Source organism: Xenopus laevis, chromosome 5L (assembly GCF_017654675.1).
Source record: "Xenopus laevis strain J_2021 chromosome 5L, Xenopus_laevis_v10.1, whole genome shotgun sequence".
Taxonomy (NCBI): Eukaryota; Metazoa; Chordata; class Amphibia; order Anura; family Pipidae; genus Xenopus; species Xenopus laevis.
The window spans coordinates 38,430,175-38,447,893 of NC_054379.1; the positions used below are offsets into that span (position 1 = coordinate 38,430,175).

The 17,719-nt window shown below is 39.6% G+C and overlaps 2 protein-coding genes across 3 annotated transcripts in view; one reads left to right on the plus strand and one right to left on the minus strand.

Annotated features, from left to right (window-relative positions):
* Positions 1–3,262: 3,262 nt before the first annotated feature.
* Positions 3,263–17,411, minus strand: mgme1.L (mitochondrial genome maintenance exonuclease 1 L homeolog). Of its 2 annotated transcripts, none has more exons than XM_018262897.2 (5): positions 17,230–17,411; positions 10,875–11,444; positions 7,856–8,075; positions 5,728–5,860; positions 3,263–4,850 (listed from the first exon to the last, which is right to left on the minus strand). In XM_018262897.2, exons 2-5 carry the CDS (start codon positions 11,404–11,406, stop codon positions 4,698–4,700), a joined length of 1,038 nt encoding a protein of 345 aa, XP_018118386.1. In that variant the 5' UTR covers positions 11,407–11,444; positions 17,230–17,411; the 3' UTR covers positions 3,263–4,697. The 2 variants fall into 2 exon arrangements, with proteins under 2 accessions (XP_018118386.1, XP_018118388.1); XM_018262899.2 differs by lacking the exon at positions 17,230–17,411 and adding an exon at positions 12,346–14,717.
* The window catches only part of snx5.L (sorting nexin 5 L homeolog), a 56,856-nt gene continuing 53,945 nt past the window's right edge, over positions 14,809–17,719 (plus strand). The window contains exon 1 of the mRNA XM_041562304.1: positions 14,809–14,878. The gene's annotated coding sequence lies outside the window, so the exon portion shown is untranslated. The remainder of the gene's footprint in view (positions 14,879–17,719) is intronic.

Here is a 17,719-nt window from a genome sequence, read left to right on the forward strand (position 1 = left end):
CAAGTTTTTTCTCTGAAAAAAATTTGAATGTCAGGAAGGCTTCAAACATCCCCAAATTGATCCCCGGACCTCTCCATGGTAGTAAAAAGTAATTTGGCAGGTTTCAGGTGGCAAATAGTCTAAATCTCGAAATCCAAATCTTTTTTAAAAAAAAACAAACTCAAATCGTGTTTGTATAACTCCCTAGTTGAATATGACAGTTTTGACCATAAAAAATTTTGAATTCGAATTTTCAATTCGACCCATAATAAATCTGCCCTGTAATGTTTTCACCACCGACCAAAAAAATGTAGATGGATCTTGTAGCAGGTTCTGTCACTGTGCCAACAGGGTGGGTTTGGACAGAAAATACCACAGCAGGTGGTACAGGGCCATATCCGTGTTTTTCAGTCGTGGAGAAAAAATCACACGTGGCATCAGCCTGAATGTGGATTTGACAGTAGCTAAGAATGGAATGATCGTATGAAGAATTACTGGAAATGAATGCAAAACTGTGGTAGATTCCTTTTGATTTGCATGTGCCTTGAAAGCAATTTTGGTAAACAAAAAAACTATTTTTACTTTGATATAAATGTTTGTTGTTTTTTTTTATCAAGATGGCTACATGTTTATGTATATAGAGAAAATGGGTGCTGGTGCCTTTTAATAAAAAAACAAAACAAAAAACAGTTTGTGTTCCAAGTTTTCATTCAAGAAAAATAGGAGTTGGAATCTGTCTTTGAGAAGTGTTCTTGCAGTTAAATAAGTAAATGGCTGCTGATGGCAAGGGTGTGGCGTTTTACAGCTTTGATTAAGATTTCAGGTAGTTAGCAAGGGAAGAACTCTCCAGCAGTTTTTTTTTTTAACTCTTTATTTAATTGATTTTTGACACAAGTCATAAGCAAAAACGTAAAAGAAACAACAAAATATAAAGGAGTAGAGCAAGGCAACACAAGGGGGCAGATTTACATAGGGTCGAATATCAAGGATTAATTAACCCTTGATATTCGACTGCTGAATGTAAATCCTTCGAATATCGAAGTCGAAGGATTTAGCACTATTCCTACGATTGAACGATCGAAGGAATAATCGTTCGATCGAAGGATTCGAAGGATTTTAATCCATCTATCGAAGGATATTCCTTCAATCAGAAAATTGTTAGGAAGCCTATGGGGACCTTCCCCATAGGCTAACATTGGCCTCGCTAGGTTTTAGGTGGCGAACTAGGGGGTCAAGTATTTTTTAAAGAGACAGTACTTCGACTATCGAATGGTCGAATAGTCGAACGATTTTTAGTTCAAATCGTTCGATTCAAAGTCGTAGTCCAAGTAGCCTATTCGAAGGTTGAAGTAGCCATATTCGACCATTCGAAATTCGAAGTATTATTTTTTCTATTCCTTCACTCGAGCTAAGTTAATGGGCCCCAAGGTGTAACTACACATCACAGTGTGGATTGGGGTATAAGGTAAAGTTACAAAATAGATATTATCAATTAAAACATACCTGAGACTTGTACGTTGCAAGATCCTGTAGAGAAAGAATAACATATATGGCTCGATTCCCTTCCCTCTCTAATTATGTATTGGGATATGGATGTGGGGCATTGAGTTATGATACCGCTCATGTAGGTATGTAGTAATCCTTTGTGGAAGACCCAGTATGTAGCAATATCTAGGGTCGGACTACACAGAGGTTTTCGGTGCGATCCAACGCGCTGCGACAAAACGCCGGTGTCAACTCACATGCAACGGAAATAAGGTAAGAGATAGCAATGTCGGATGAAGTCGCAGCGTTGATCCGACACGACTGGATGGATAATTCTAAGCAAGTTTTCAATTGGTCTTTATTCATACTTATTTGTTTTTTTAATTATTTGCCTTCTTCTGACTCCAGCTTTGAAATGGGGTTCACTGACCCAATCTAAAAATAAATGCTTTGTAATGCTACAAATTTATAGTTATTGCTACATTTTAAAACTCCTCTTTCTGTTCAGAATATCTTCTTTTCATATTCTAGTCTCATTCAAATCATTGCAGGGCAATTTGCACCCTACCAGCCAGATTGCAGACTGCAAACTGGGGAGCTGTTTGAATAAAAAGTGAAATAAACCACAAATACATTAAAAAAAAAAAAAACAGTTGTAAATTGCATCAGAATATCATTCTCTACATCATAATTAAAGTTAATTTAAAGGTGAACACCCCTTTTAAAGTCAAATTGATCAGAATATTAGGCCACATAGATGACAGCTTCATTACTGGGTCCCTTTGCAAGGGTGCTCCACAAAAATCGGAGCAGCAACAGATACTCCAATGAAAATAAAAGTCTTCACGGACGATGAGCTGGGAGAGGATAACTTTTGCATTGTCTATTCCTCCTTTGCAAGGGAATGACAATTTCAGGCAGGACTGATGGCCCCTTTTAGTTGATAAAGTGACCCACACAAAACAGGGAAAATGTTTCCTTGTGGTCTTCAGCTATTTAAGACTCAAATATTTTTGTTTTATTGTTATAAATAAGGTATAGGATTATTATACAGAACAGCCATGAATATCTTGTAAATTATATCCTTATAAACGGTGAGTTCTGATGTCATTTCTGTCACATGACGAACTAAAATGTGTGTATTATAATAAATAAAGTACCCCCAGTTGCAAAATATGAGGATATTAGAAGTTACCTCGGAGTTTAATGACCTGTATAAAAACACTCGGCCTTCGGCCTCGTACTTTTATATGGTCATGAAACTCCTCGGTAACTTATAATATCCTTATATTTTACAAGAGGGGGTACTTTATTCACTATATATTTTTATGTATGGATTAGGGATGCACCGAATCCACTATTTTGGATTTCACCAAACCCCCAATTCCTTTGCGAAAGATTCGGCCGAGAACCATCCATACTAGGGATGCACCAAATCCAGGATTCGGTTCGTGATTCGGCCTTTTTCAGCAGGATTCGGCCAAATCCTTCTGCCTGACCGAATCCGAATTTGCATATGCAAATTAGGAGTGAGAAAGGGAAAACATTTTTACTTCCTTGTTTTGTGATTAAAAGTCAGGTGATTTCCCTCCCCGCCCCTAATTTGCATATGCAAATTAAGGTTCATCGGGCAGAAGGATCCGGCCGAATCCAAATCCTGCTGAAAAAAGCCAAATCACAAACCGAATCCTGGATTCAGTGCATCCCTAGTATGGATTAAGATATAAATATGAGGGATAGATAAATTGCCAATATGGCAGTCAGAGTCTACTTTGTATTGACACCTTAAAACTAAATAAAGACAAAAACTAGATGCATGGGGTTATAATAAAATATATTTTACTGATGGTCAGTTATTATGCTTGATTAATAAATGGGAAAACGTCAGGATATTATTATCATTGATAACATGTATTTATAAAGTTCCAACATATTCTGCAATTGTGTACAATAGATTTATGTAGTTATATAAAACTATGCAGCAAGCATAGGTCTGCGGTTTTTGAATTGAATCACAATGAAGGCAATATATGTAAAGTAAAACGTCAAGGAATGCAAAAGTGCATGGTAATAATGTGTAAAAAAAAAAAAAAAAATAGATTACCATGTGGGTTATTAAGTAGGTTTTATTTAAATTTAGGTCACTTGGTGACCAAATGACTTATTACAAAGCAAATGTTTCAAACAGTAAAAAATAGAGAGCATCACGGCCCCCCCAGTCAAATTTCTCAGCTCTTGATTTACTTTCAGAGACATATTGATCAAAGTGTGAAAGTTAGAATTGCACTTTTAATGAATATGCTTCAAAAATTCCTAAATATTTCATATCTAGAGGGTGGCAGAATTTCTCTTTGGCGATCTGTGTCACCTTTTGATAAATATGCTTAAACGTAGCTTGTGGTACTTCACAAAAAACTGGTTAAGAATCAGCCACAGTACATTCTCATACTGCGACTGGTTGGAGCAAATGTCTTTAACATGTGTGCCACCTATAAGGTACAGACTGGTTTTTGCTTTAGTTACTATTGTATCACAAAGAGCCGGCACCCCAGCCACGTATAACCATGCCTCAAGTAAATTTTTTGCCTTTTCATAAATATGCCCTTAAACTAGGATATGTAAAATTGATGAGGGTACTATTCTCAGAACTTTAGCAATGTACATTAATTCATTATTTGTTTTTTTTTTTTAATTCCAAGATTTTAAGGGATACATGTACTGACATATGAATGCATTTTGTTACAACAGCACTGCCTGCTGGTCAGTTTCCAGCCATTCTGACCACCAACTAGTCAAAGAAGTTGAGGCTGATCTGATATTCTTCTGGTAAGAAAAGATTTGAGAAAGGTTTCTAAATTTTTTCTTAACCAGAAGAACTTCAGACCAGCCTCTTACTTTCTCCTGACAACTTCTTTGACTTCTTGGTGGTCCAAAAATGACCAGCAGGTGGCAACGTTGTAACAAAACAAATTCATGTTAACAGTACATGTATCCTTTTATCTTGGAATTAAAAAAAATAAAAAATAATGAATGTACATTGCAAAAGTTTTTAGAACAACACCCTCATCAATATTTCATCAATATTATTTTTATTCCATCCAATATTAAAGATCCAATCAAACACAGAGATTAGGAGCTCCCCCTTTCGAGTTCCATTCACGTAAGGTCTAGGCGATGAGCATAGGCAATACAACAGACTGTAAATGTGGAGAATTCACTGCCATGTCTTGCTGTCATTGCTGTGTTTCCTCTTTCTTCTTCTTCTTATATTCCTCTAAGCGTAGCAGCCACTTATTCCAGAAGTGCAAACAAAGATCTGTGTCCATAAAATGCGTATGGGCAGGGGAGCCATCTTTGTATGTCACCACTATCAGACCACAGTTCACCTGAAATATTAGATTTTATATAGTAGGTAAGCATATCTTAAAGCAATCTCTGGACATTAGGTTCAGAACAAAACTTGCACTGCTTGTCTGTGCCAAGGGCACACATTTTGGGTTCTAATACTTATTTATAATACAGGCATGCGATCCCTTATCTGGAAACCCGTTATCCAGAGAAAGCCTGTCTCAGTATTATTACAGGTGTGGGATCCATTATCCTGAAACCCATTATCCAGAAAGCTCCGAATTATGGCCGTCTCCCATAGACTCCATTTTATCCAAATAATCCAAATTTTAAAAAACGATTTCCCTTTTTCTCTGTAATCTCGCCCGTCGATTAATCGCCTCTTCTTCGGGCGACTAATCTCCTTGAACTGCCTTCCCACCGGCTAGAATGTAAATCGCCGACGGGTTGGCACTCTCGCTTCGTTTTCCGAAGTCGCCCAAAGTATCCTTGTGAGGCAACCCAATAGGCTGGTTTTGCTTCCAATAAGGATTAATTATATCTTAGTTTGGATCAAGTACATGGTACTGTTTTATTATTACAGAGAAAAAGGGAAATCAAGGCTGGGGAAGGCAGTTCGGGGAGATTAGTTGCCCGAAAGGAGATTTGTCGCTGGGCGACTAATCTCCCCGAATCTGAGCATGTGTCTCTGCCCTAACTCACAACAAAGTTAAAAACATATGAAATTATACCAGTCACACATTTATAGCTCTGGGAATGAACAGATACATTTATAATTATACAAATATGGTATATAGGCTAGGTCACCCTTCCAATGTTTTAAGCCCTTAAAGAATTATGATATTTTATGCCATCCCTCCTGGTGTAGCATGAATAGACATCTTAAAAACAAACGGATAGCTCCTGTACACTGACCTGAAAATGATAATTGTTGTCATGATTTATTGCTCCAATATAAGCTGCAATTTGCAGTGGATTGTCATATGTGTTCCGTAAATATGGCTTTGGTTTCTCTGAAGTCTTCCAGTCTATTACACACAGCTTCTGCCTGCAAAATGACACACACTAGAGTGAATCTCAACAGAAGGCTTTTTGTTAGCTGAGAAAAGAATCGAATCAATAATAAAAACAGAAAACTCTCCTTAATTGTGTAAATAAGCACAAACAGCAGGCAAAGCTGCTCCAGTGCATTGATGAATAGCAACCAATCAGCAATTAGCACTGATCAGTCTTGGAGATTGGAGAGGCCACAAATAGGGCAGGGTCATACTTAAAGGAGTTGTTCACCTTTAAATTAACTTTTAGTATGATGTAGATACACAAGAACAAATGCACTATAAAGCTACAAATGTATTCTTATTGCTATGGCTATTACTTCTTATTGCTCCTCTTTCTATTCAGGCCCCCTCCTATTCATATACCAGTCTATTATACAAAGCAGTGCATGGTTGCTAGGATAACTTGGACACTAGCAACAGGATTGCTGAAATAGCAACGTGTAGACCTGCTGAATAAAAAGCTAAATCACTCAAAACCCTCAATTGAAAAATGAAAACCAATTGCAAATTGTCTCAGAATATCACTCTCTACATTATACTAAAAGTTATTTTAAAGGTGACATTAAAAAATAAAATTGTTTTAAAGTAATACAAATATAATGCAGTGTTGCTCTGCACTGGTAAAACTGTTATTTTTGCTTCAGAAAAGGCTCAGGTTACACAGCAGACAGCAGGTAAGCTCTGGAGAACGTAATGTTATCCGTTATCCACTATTTAACCTGTGCCATATCGACTTTTTTCAATTTCCACCATTGCTACACAGCAGCTTATTTATATTCAGTGTTTCTGAAGCAAACACATCAGTTTTACCAGTGCAGGGCAACAGTACATGATATTTTCATTACTTTAAAACACATTTTTTGGTGTTACTGGTCCTTTGTTATCAGCGTTCTCTCGCTGCAACATTTTGTTTTACAATATTTAAAGATATGCTACGGGTGCATCACTATTATTTCTTCAGAATAGCGCAGTATATTTCCCTGCAAAACAGACAAATTAAATCACAAAATATTTTATTAAAGGAAAACTATACCCCCCAAACAATGTAGGTCTCTATAAAAAGATATTGCATAAAACAGCTCATATGTAAAATCCTGCTTCATGTAAATAAACCATTTTCATAATAATATACTTTTCTAGTAGTATGTGCCATTGGGTAATCATAAATAGAAAATTGCCATTTTAAAAAATAAGGGCCGCCCCCTGGGATCGTAGGATTCACTGTACTCACAAACATACCAACAAACCATACATGTTAGGTCACATGAGCCAATTAACAGACAGAGTTGTGTCTTTTGCTTCCTCACTTCTTCCTGTTACAGCTAGAGTTGTAGTATTTCTGGTCAGGTGATCTCTGAGGCAGCACAGATAGAGTCACGAAATGGTGGTTCAATGCAAGAGATGTAAAAGGGCAATATTTATGTAAATATATATTCCAGTTTGGTAAGATTCTTTAATGTGTCATTCAATTTGATATAAACTATCTGTTGCTTAAGTATTCATTTTGAGGGTATAGTTATTAGTTAGGGGTAGATTTATCAAAGGTTGAAGTGAATTTTCAAATTAAAAAACTTTGAATTTCGAAGTAATTTTTGGGTAATTCGACCATCGAATAGGCCAAATTCGACTTCGAGTTCGATTCGAATTGAAAAACCTTTGAAAATTTCAATGTAGGGGTCACAAGCAAAAGCAGGGGTCAGGAAACAAAGTGCTTTTGCCGTAACATTTGAGCCTAAGGGGCATATTTATGTTAAAAAAATGTGCCCCTACAAGTTTTAAACCATGAATGGAAAAAACAAATTCCCTCTGGTACAGTTGGGTGATTTCTGTTTTGATAAATATGCTCCTGGATTCTTATTTTCCCCCCGAGTGCAGTGACCCTAGAAAAAAAGTTAACCCTGCCCTGAAATCTTATTTTGGGACAGCATACACATTGAACAGACTGAACAGATTCATTTACTGAGATACAGAGAACATTTTCTTACCGATATTCAGCCACACAATCCACAAGACCCAAGTACTGCAGCTGTGAGTGCTGCACTGCACTTTCAAGTGACTTAACTCCAACAATGTCTGTCAGGACATGCTGAACACTAGTCAAGTACCCGGTCAACCCCTCAGGCTCCTCTTTTTTACCATGGCCGTCCAGAGATAAAAGCAGATCTTCCAGCTGTGTATGGAACTGCTTTCCCTGTGAAAATAGAGCTTGGAAAACAACAATCTGCTGTCAGAATTACAACTGTGCAGTCACTTCCAAGTCTACAGGTTTATGAACATTATTCTCACTTGCATTATGCGTCACAGGAACTGTTGTCAATTTACAGATATAATCCTGGTTTGAAAAATGGAATAAACACAGATTAAAGGGGTTGTTCACCTTTAAAGGATAAGTAAACCTTTAAAATAAGTTAAATTGCCATGGGTGCTATTCTATTATTAGAACTTTTGCAATGTACATTCATTTATATTTATTATTTTTAATTCCAAGATATTAAGGGGCAAATTTACTTATGGTCGAATATCGAGGGGTAATTAACCCTCGATATTCGACTGCCGAATAGAAATCCTTCGACTTCGAAAGATTAACCGCAAATAGTTCGATCGAATGATCGAAAAATCAATTGATCGAACGATTAAATCCTTCGAATCGTTCAATTCAAAGGATTTTAATCCATCGACCGAAGGATTTTTCTTCAACCTAAAAATTGTTCCAAAGCCTATGGGGACCTTCCCCATAGGCTAACATTGACTTCGGTAGGTTTTAGGTGGCAAACTAGGGGGTCGAAGTTTTTTTTAAAGAGACAGTACTTAGACTATGGAATGGTCGAATAGTCGAACGATTTTTAGTTCGAATCGTTTGATTCGAAGTTGTACTTGAAGGTCGAAGTAGCCAATTCGATGGTCGAAATAGCCAAAAAAAAACCATTCGAATTTCAAAGTTTTTTTTATTCTATTCCTTCACTCGAACTAAGTAAATGGGCCCCTAAGTGATATGTGTACTGTTAAAGGAGAACTAAAAAGTAGGCTAGAAATGTTGTACATTAAGTTTCGGGTTTCTGTACCAGTCCAAGGCAACCACAGTCCTTTAGCAGTGACAATCTGTGTCTCCAAAGATGCCCCAGTAGCTCCCCATCTTCTTTTCTGATGATGCACTGCACATTCTCTGTGCTGCTGTCACTTACTGAGCTTAGGGACCCACTCACAATATACAGTACACATAGAATAGAAATGTCACAATATAACGCTGATTAGTAATTAATACAGATAATAACTACATGGCAGCACAGAAACCAGTGCAATTGGCATCAGAATTTAATCAGCCCTGTAGCATCAGCTTATATTACAGACCAACCTCATTTTCTGCTTGATAATTTGCAACAACCCCTAAGCTTAGCTTCTCAACAGCTGCTCAGAGCTCACTGAGCATGTGAGTGTCACAGACACTTTCCAAGATGGTGAACCCCTGTGACAAGTTTTAAGTCCTGGATCATTGCTGCTATTGATAAGCTGAAACTTAAGGCTGGTGCAATAAGTTCAATATATATAATATGGCATTTTTAACCATATTCATTTATAGGGTTTAGTTTTCCTTTAAAATGCATGAATTTTTTTTCAACAGCACCACCTGTTGGTCAGTTTCTGGCCATTCTGACCACCAAGTAGTCAAGGAAGTTATCAGGAGAAAGAAAGAGGTCCGGTCTGATGTTCTTCTGGTTCTTCTGGTTAGGAAAGATTTGATAAAGGTTTTCATTTTTTTTCCTAACCAGAAGAACATCAGACCAGTAGTTCTTTCTTTCTCCTGACAACTCCTTTGAGAAAATGAGCAGCAGGTGGCGCTGTTGTAACAAAATTCATTCATATTAACATGTAACATCTTGAAATTAAAGATTAAATAAGTAATGTACATTGCAAAAGTGCTTAGAATAGCAGCACCCTCATCAATTTTACATTTTACATAGCAACCATGCAATGATTTGAAAGAGAGACTGGCATATGAATAGGAGAGAGTCAGAAGAAGGAGGTAAATAATTCAAAACTATACAAAAAAATTAAAGACAATTGAAAAGTTACTTAAAATTGGCCATTTTATAACATGATGAAAGTTAACTTAAAGGTGAACCACCCCTTAAAACCTAACTTTATATCCATTTATATCCATGTTTCATGGATCATTCAATTTTCCTACAGAGCAATGCTGCTGCATTTTAGAATTTCCAGCTCACATAAAATGAAATGACTTTTATCTGCTGCCTAGAGCTGCACCATGGGTGAGTATAAAAAGGCCTGGAGGAGTCAGAGGGCACCATTCAAATGCAGGATGCATGCTTTATATAGGTATAGCGACATGTTCACTATCCCTTTAGAGGGGTTGTTCTTACTAAAAATATTGTTCCATTACAGCAGATCAAAAGATCGGAACTGCCATTCTAGAAGAGGTTTTTGCCTTGTGTGGTTCTCTTCCAAATATCAGTGTTTGGTCTGCATCGCAAATCAGAATCTGGTTTTTTTGCAGCCATTTGAGAAGAACTGGCTATTGGTGACAACTGATGAAAAATGACAATCCCTATAGCAGTGGTACTTCCAGTAATCAGATCTACTCTTCCAACTAACAAAACAGTAGCTCTCTAAGAGATCCAAAATGTCTGTTTTGGGAAAAATCTATTTGTCATGTGATTCAATCCTGTGGAGATGGCCAGTGCCCTACAGGCAGCATCAGCATGTACTATTTCTATGAATTTTTCTACTCTTAATTACCGAAGACCTATCTATTATCTCATATCCTCTTCTGCATCATTTTTTATTCTTTTCAGATTTGTAATCAAAAGAACCAGTCTTGTCTTACATTAATTGAATGTGCAGGCCAGACTTAACCACCTGTAGACATCAGAGCATCGATGGCATCTCCATTTAAAACATACATATTCTAAATGCATTTTTACCTGTACTTACTAACTTTATTTTAAACGGCCTTGCACGTAGTTATGATTTGGAACATATAGAAACCTGCAGTATATTCAGAGAAGCCTTGTTCTCCCAATTCCATGATCATCCTCTGCTTCCACCTCTCAAGGTAAAATGCCTGTTCCATGGGCATGGTTTGTTGTAGAATTCTGGTGACACTAGGGATTTTGCCATTTGGCATATGGGTTCTTGCTGGTAAACTGATCTTGATGGGTAAGTCAAAGTCTGTTTTCTCCAGGGGCAAACTAACTTTATCTGGGTTGGTTAGAGGGACCCAATTCTGTGGGGTCTTAGGCTCAGGTGTTTGTGTTACAGTCTTTGATTTTACCACTTTGCCAAACAAAACGTTGTCTTCTTCAAATAACCTATCAGGTGTCTGTGGGCTGACACGGGAGGCAGTGACAGTCCGCACCAAACGTTCATATTTTGTTTGGTTAACCTCATCATAACCGTTGTGTTTCTTCTTCCTGCTCGGGCGGTTGCAGGAGGTAGATAAAAAAGCAGGTAGATTTGCTTGCTGTACATCCCTTATAACTCTACTGTAGGTGACATGAATTTGCTGGAGTGGCTTCATTTCTGGCACCAGTTTTTGCGCATTTAATGATTGGTTGCCTGTTAATACATAAGTACAACTTTAGTAACCAGTTCATAGTGACCATACACACCAGTTCACAGTGTATCTGTCTTCCCTGTTATTTTAAACAATTTAAAATGGCAATTCCAGCCAGTAACATTTCAGGGATCACCAACCTTTTTATCCAGTGAGCCACACTCAAATGTAAAAAAAAAAGTTGGAGCGCAACATAAGCATTCAAAAAGTTCCTGGGGGTGTTAATTATGGGCTGTGATTGACTATTGATAGTTCATATGTGGACTGGCAGCCTACAGGAATATCTATTTGGCAGTACACCTGGTTTCTATGCAACTTAAACTTCCCTCCAAGCCAGTACTTCAAAAATAAGCACCTGCTTTTGAGGTCACTTGGAGCAACATCAAAGGGGTTGAAGAGCAACATGTTGCTCACGAGCCACTTGTTGGGGATCACTGGTCTAAAGCAATCATAAGGTTGCAAACACAAAAGTGGCAGGGTCAATATGAGCATACCAGCTGCAACACCCACCATCTAGAAGTTTTGTTTCTGGTTATGTCGTTTCTAGTCTGACAGTCAGGGTCGGACTGGGCCGGTGGGACACTGATTGCGCAAGGAAGAAAACATAGTTAGGATTTGGCTAGAGTGGGGCCCTGAGGTGGAAGCCCCAGTGTGGCTGACAGTTCAGAACATATATTTGTGATCATTGCCAGTCTATCGATCAGACCAGTGATCACCTGCATATGTTCAGTGCTGGAAGGGCCAAAGTTGTAAAAACTGATGTAGAAAATCCATTTAATCCCACAACAGAAATATAAGACATGCAGCCCTCAAGCTGCAGTTGAATCTGAATTCCCAGAATAAACTTGCATCAGCTAGTGCTGGTGTCACCGCAAGAAAATAGAAAATAAATATAATACTTACGGGAATTTTATTTTCCTGGCCATCCCCCGTCACCATGGAAAAAGCACTGGGCTTGAGATGTATACATAACATCCAATCTGTAATGCCTAATGAACGTATTAGGTGTAACCCAAGTTGCTGCCTTGCAAATTGCCTCAGATGAAACTTCTGCCTCCGCTGCCCGAGAAGCCGCCACACCATGTGCGCCTTAACTCCCTTAGGTAGAGAACTGCCTTGCTACTTATATGCTCTTGATATGGCCTTGACTATCCAAGAAATCAGAGTAGACTTAGAGGCTGGCTCTCATGTTCTCTTTCCTACTGGAATAACAAATAGCATTCTTGATTCTGTTCTCTTGAAGTCGATTTCTAAGCATCTTTTGACATCTAGTGACGAATACTCAGGGAAGCCTGATCCAGAGGTTCAAAAGGCTTGGCAGACAGGGCTTTCAACATGAGTGGAAGATCCCAGGTAGGAAAAATGGATGTAGTTGGAGGCCGAATTATAATTTTTTCCTGAAAGAATCTCTCTATTAGTGGATCCCTAGATCATTTATTTTCCAAAACTGCAGATAAAGCCCAGACCTGGCCTTTCAGAATGCTGAGGCTTAACACCTTCTGAAGTACCTCCGGATGAAATTCCAAGATATCTGCTACAGAGGGTGACAAAGCGGTTAACCCGAAGCCCAGGAACAGAAGGTGTCCCATACTTTATGATATTTTGAATTTGTGTTGCTCTTCCTAGCTCTAACCAGGGTTTCGATAACCAAATTAGAACAGCCATATTCGCTCAGAATTTTCCTTTTAACTTCCAGGAGATCAGCCTGAAATTCGCTGGATTGGGGTGTTTCCAACTGCCCTGGAGCAGAAGGTTCCTAATTTGTGGAAGTGGTAACGGATCTGCAATCAACAGGCACTTCAGGAGTGGATATCAGGGTCTCCTGGGCCAGTCCGGGAGAATAGCAATCACCTCATGCTCAGAATTTTCCACAAGACTCTTAGAGTTACCTGCATCTACTGCTGCAACTCCTGGAAAAAGAGCTCTGGAGAAGAAAATTGGAAGCTTGGCATTCTGATCTGTCGCCATCAGATCCACCCACAGACGGCCCCAAACAGATGTCACCCAGACAAATATTTCCTGATTTCAGCTCCCCAACCTGACCCCAAGGCATCCGTAAATATCTTCATCCAAGCTGGCTCCTCAAGAGAACTTCTGGAGATAGCAGGGAACTTTCCACCAAGTGAGGTGTTCTTTGCTGATCCGAATTGTCTGCGACCAATTCTGCACAAGAGGATCCCATTGCCTGAGACATGTCAGTAGAATAGGTCTCAACCTCCATCTGGCCCACTTCACCAGACCTATTGTTGAAGTGAGGAGACCTTGAAGTCTCATGAATTTCCTTGCTGATGTGAAGGACTGTTCACTTGAAGAACAAAATACTTCTGCAGTGGAAGGGAAACCATACCCAGAATCATGTCTATCTGAGCTCCAAGATACACCATTCTTTGAGCTGGAATCATTTGGGGCTTGGCAATGTTTATGACTTGGAGATTATGTCATCCAGGGCCTTAGGAATAGTCTCTTCCCCTCATAAGGCATTTTACAAAGAGAGTTTTTGAAACCGGTGTCAGCAAACCAAGATCTCACCCAAAGGACTCTACGAGCTGCAACTCCAAAAGACAGAGTGAGCTGACAACTGCACTAAATTCAAATATGCCTGAAGGCAGAATTAGAAGCTAGTCTGAAGTCTTCAAGACCTTCCAAAATCTTCCCTTTAGGAACCATATCCATTTCAGCCCACAAAAAGAGAGCTTTTGTAATGGACACCAAGGCCACAGATGGCTGCTCCAGCTGACATGTAACACTTCTTTAACTCAGTCTCCATGCAGTGGTCCAATGTATGCTTTAAGGCAGAGATATCATCTATAGATAATGTTGTCTTCCTTGACAACCTCGCCACTGAAGCTTCCACTGAAAGAGGCGTATTCCAAACATCCTGCATCTCATCTAAAAAGAGATATAACTTTTCAATCCTGCTTTCAACTGGGATTCTCTTTGAAATTGTAGCCCACTCCACACAGATCAAATCCTGTACATCCTTATGAATAGGAAAAAACACCATCCTTTATAGCAGTATTGTTACATGCCCTGCAGCGTCTCTCACAATCTTGCTTGTTTCTCTTCTTACTGGGCTCTTCAGAAGGAACAAAGGCACTAAAAGAGTAAGGGCAGGCATAAGCCATGTAGGTAATGGAGACTCTTTTTGCAGAAATATGTAGCAAAAAAAAAAAAACAACTCACACTGCAGCCTTGGGTACGTTTTTTTAGCGCACTCCCAAACAGGCAGCAATAGGGGCAGCGGCAGATCAGGATTAAAGATTTTTAAACACTAAGGGAGTCGGCAGATAAACTCTGAACCCAACCAGGAAGCTGCACAACAGGAGCTGCGAGTGCGGCAATGACACCCCCAGCCCCACAGGGATCCCTTTCCAGACAACGCTGTTGCCACACAGGATAGGGGCTACGGGCAGAGAGAATCTCCTAACTGCACCCGGTAAGCGAATCTTGTATGCGAGTACTGATCCTCTGGCATAAAAGAGGAAAATAAAGCCATACACAGAGGGAACAATCTCCTCTGCTATCCAGGCTGGGACAGAAGGAAAGTCTAATGAGAGGCAGGAAGGGGTCCAGGCTGGGAAGCAGCAGATTAACCCATCAGTGTTTTTTCCATGTTGACGGGTTATGGCCAGGAAAGTATTTTGGTGGGGTATCGGAAGACAGCAAACAGCAATAGACAAGTATAACTAGCCTTCAGCTATAGTTAAACAATAACCACCAGCATCATGCCAGAATTCCTTGTCAATGCTGTTGGGAATTGTAGTTCATATATACCTGGACGGTATATTGTTCCAAGTATACATTCCAGTTCCATGCAGGCTGTGGCAACTTTCAGGCGCAAAACAGAATCTGGATCAAAGCAGCCATCAAAGGGGTACAGTAATCAGCCAGGACTGACAATCTGTGGATTCTGAGGGGCTGCTGTAAGTTGCCAAAGACAGTCACTATCTACTGGGCTAGTAGGAGGCTGTTTGGGCCTATGTGTACTTGAAATGCCAGGGACTATTTTGAATCCCAGTCCAGAAACGGAATTGTACAAGTGGTAATTGTTTGGGCCCTAAGAGGCAGTTTGACCACTAAGTATGACAGAGAAAAAATATGAATAATGTGGTGGCAGCAGGCGACACAGCCATATGGTTTGTCCCAATATATTGCCTAAAGCAATGCAGAGATCCAGTGTCGGACTGGGGGTGTCCTGTGCTGCCTCCACTTGTAGCAGGTGACAGCTCCCTTTCTTGCCCAGTGCCATCGCTGCTACCAGTGCTGTAGGTGACAGCTCCTTTTCTTAAAGGGGATGTAAAGGCAAAAATAAAATCCAATATTTACTTTTTTTTTTTTTACTGAAAAAGAAAACCTATCACCAATATCCTTCAATTAGAAATATGCACCGTTTTTATGACAAAACCGATTGTAGGCAGTGAAATGCCCCTTTTGTTTACATACCATACCTCCCAACTGTCCTATTTTCAGCAGGACAGTTCCGCTTTTAACAGATCAACCCGCAGTTCCGCGTTTGTACGGAAAAGTCCCGACTTTCTCTGCACCGAACAGCCAGAAAAAGAAACAAAGTTTCTAACTTAATTGGCTTTTGGCAGAGAGCCCAGAAAGGCCACCAGGTGAAACTAAAATACATATAACAATTTTGAGATAAGCAAATAAGTAATTGTAACAATTTAGATAAGGGGCCCTTGGGAAAAGTTAGACTTAAGGGTAAGGGCACACGTTTTGGGGAGATTTAGTCGCCCGGCGACTAATCAACTCTTCTCTCCTCTAATCTCCCCAAACTGCCATCCCGCTGACTAGAATCTAAATTGCCAGCGGGATGCAATTAGTTTTCCGAAGTCGTCCAAAGTTTCCACATGAGGCAACTTCGGAAAACAAAGTGCTCCGAGTGCCATCCTGCCGGCGATTCAGGTTCTAGCCAGCGGAAAGGCTTTTTGGGGAGATTAGTCGCCCAAAAAAGAGGCGATTAGTCGCCGGCGACTAAATCTCCCTGAATCTCCACACTGTCTCTGCCCTAAAGGGCAATTCACCTTCGTTAGCAAAACTGTAATAACTGGATAAAAAAAACAGAATTATGTTCAAACTTTCATAACCTGCCAAATTTTGTAAAATGAACATGGTAAGGGGTTGTGGTCACAAAATGAACATGGTAATTAGGGGGTGTGGTCACAAAAATGGTAAATGTGCGGCAATTTTTTTCGTCCCTCTTTTAATGCACAAAATGTTGGGAGGTATGCGTTTTCTTGTTCTGACTGCTACAGATACAAATCTCTACACAATCGCCATCTGCTCTTCAGGGAAACAAACAGAACAGACCCCAGTTCGGCATGGCTACGAAGGAAGGTGTGGGAGTTTCATATAGAGATTAGCAAAGGCTAGCCAGGTTAAGCGAACAAAAACATTAAATAACCCTGCACATTGCTTCCCTGCTGTCTGAAAAGAGCTAGGGACCGGCTAAAGTTTCCTATCCCCAGCAGTCAGAGCAAATAAAACGAAGGAGGAATTACACTGCACATACTTCCAGGTTTCTTATAAAAACGGTACAAATGTTTTAATTAATAAGTACATCGGAGATAGGTTTCTTTTTTATTAAAGAAATTAAAAAAGGGATTTTATTATTTTTGCCTTTACGTCCCCTTTAAAATATAGCTCAGTGTGTCAGGTCACCCAGACCACGTGTCTTACTGAACATTTAGTGGAATACAGTGGAAGGTTAGGTACTTAAGAGCAGGGCATATCCCATATTGTAAATGTTAGAGGACTGCTCATAATGTCCACACTTACCTCAAAACCGTTGCCAAAAGCCGGTATTGGTATAATGGCCAATGCAGTGTGCATTAAAGTCCCTGTACGTTTTGGATATTTGTTCCCGGTCCCTAACTCTGTGGCCCTACCTCTCTGTTCGCTCAGCCAATCAGACTAAAGTATTTATTTTCACTGAATAACGTGACGTCTCATCGCATAGCCAATCACACTGCATTCTTGCCTGCTATTGAATATATGCCCGTCAAATCCTACTCCTTCTCTCCAAACACAGTGTATTTTCTTGCTAAGATTACAGTCAGAGAAGCAGGGATAGTAGGAGTAGATAAGACCCTGCCTCTGTTTTCCTCTCTCCATTAAATATCAAGAATTCCACTCCAGTGGCTTTATAAAAATCTGCCCAGACAAAATATGGGAAACCCTTATGCATTGTTCCAAGTGAATTTGTGCACTGATTTGCTGCTATCCTGGGTACTCTGAGAAAAGGAGATGGGTCACAGGGAGTTGGGGA

Bases quoted from the DNA above. Each gene is read 5' to 3' on its own strand.
- mgme1.L (XM_018262897.2), bottom strand. From the start codon at position 11,406: ATGAAGCCACTCCAGCAAATTCATGTCACCTACAGTAGAGTTATAAGG. The intron at 8,076-10,874 runs GTTTCTATATGT...TTGTTTTCCAAG, and splicing joins CTTCTCTGAATATACTGCAG to CTCTATTTTCACAGGGAAAG. The intron at 4,851-5,727 runs GTCAGTGTACAG...CTAATATTTCAG, and splicing joins ACAACAATTATCATTTTCAG to GTGAACTGTGGTCTGATAGT.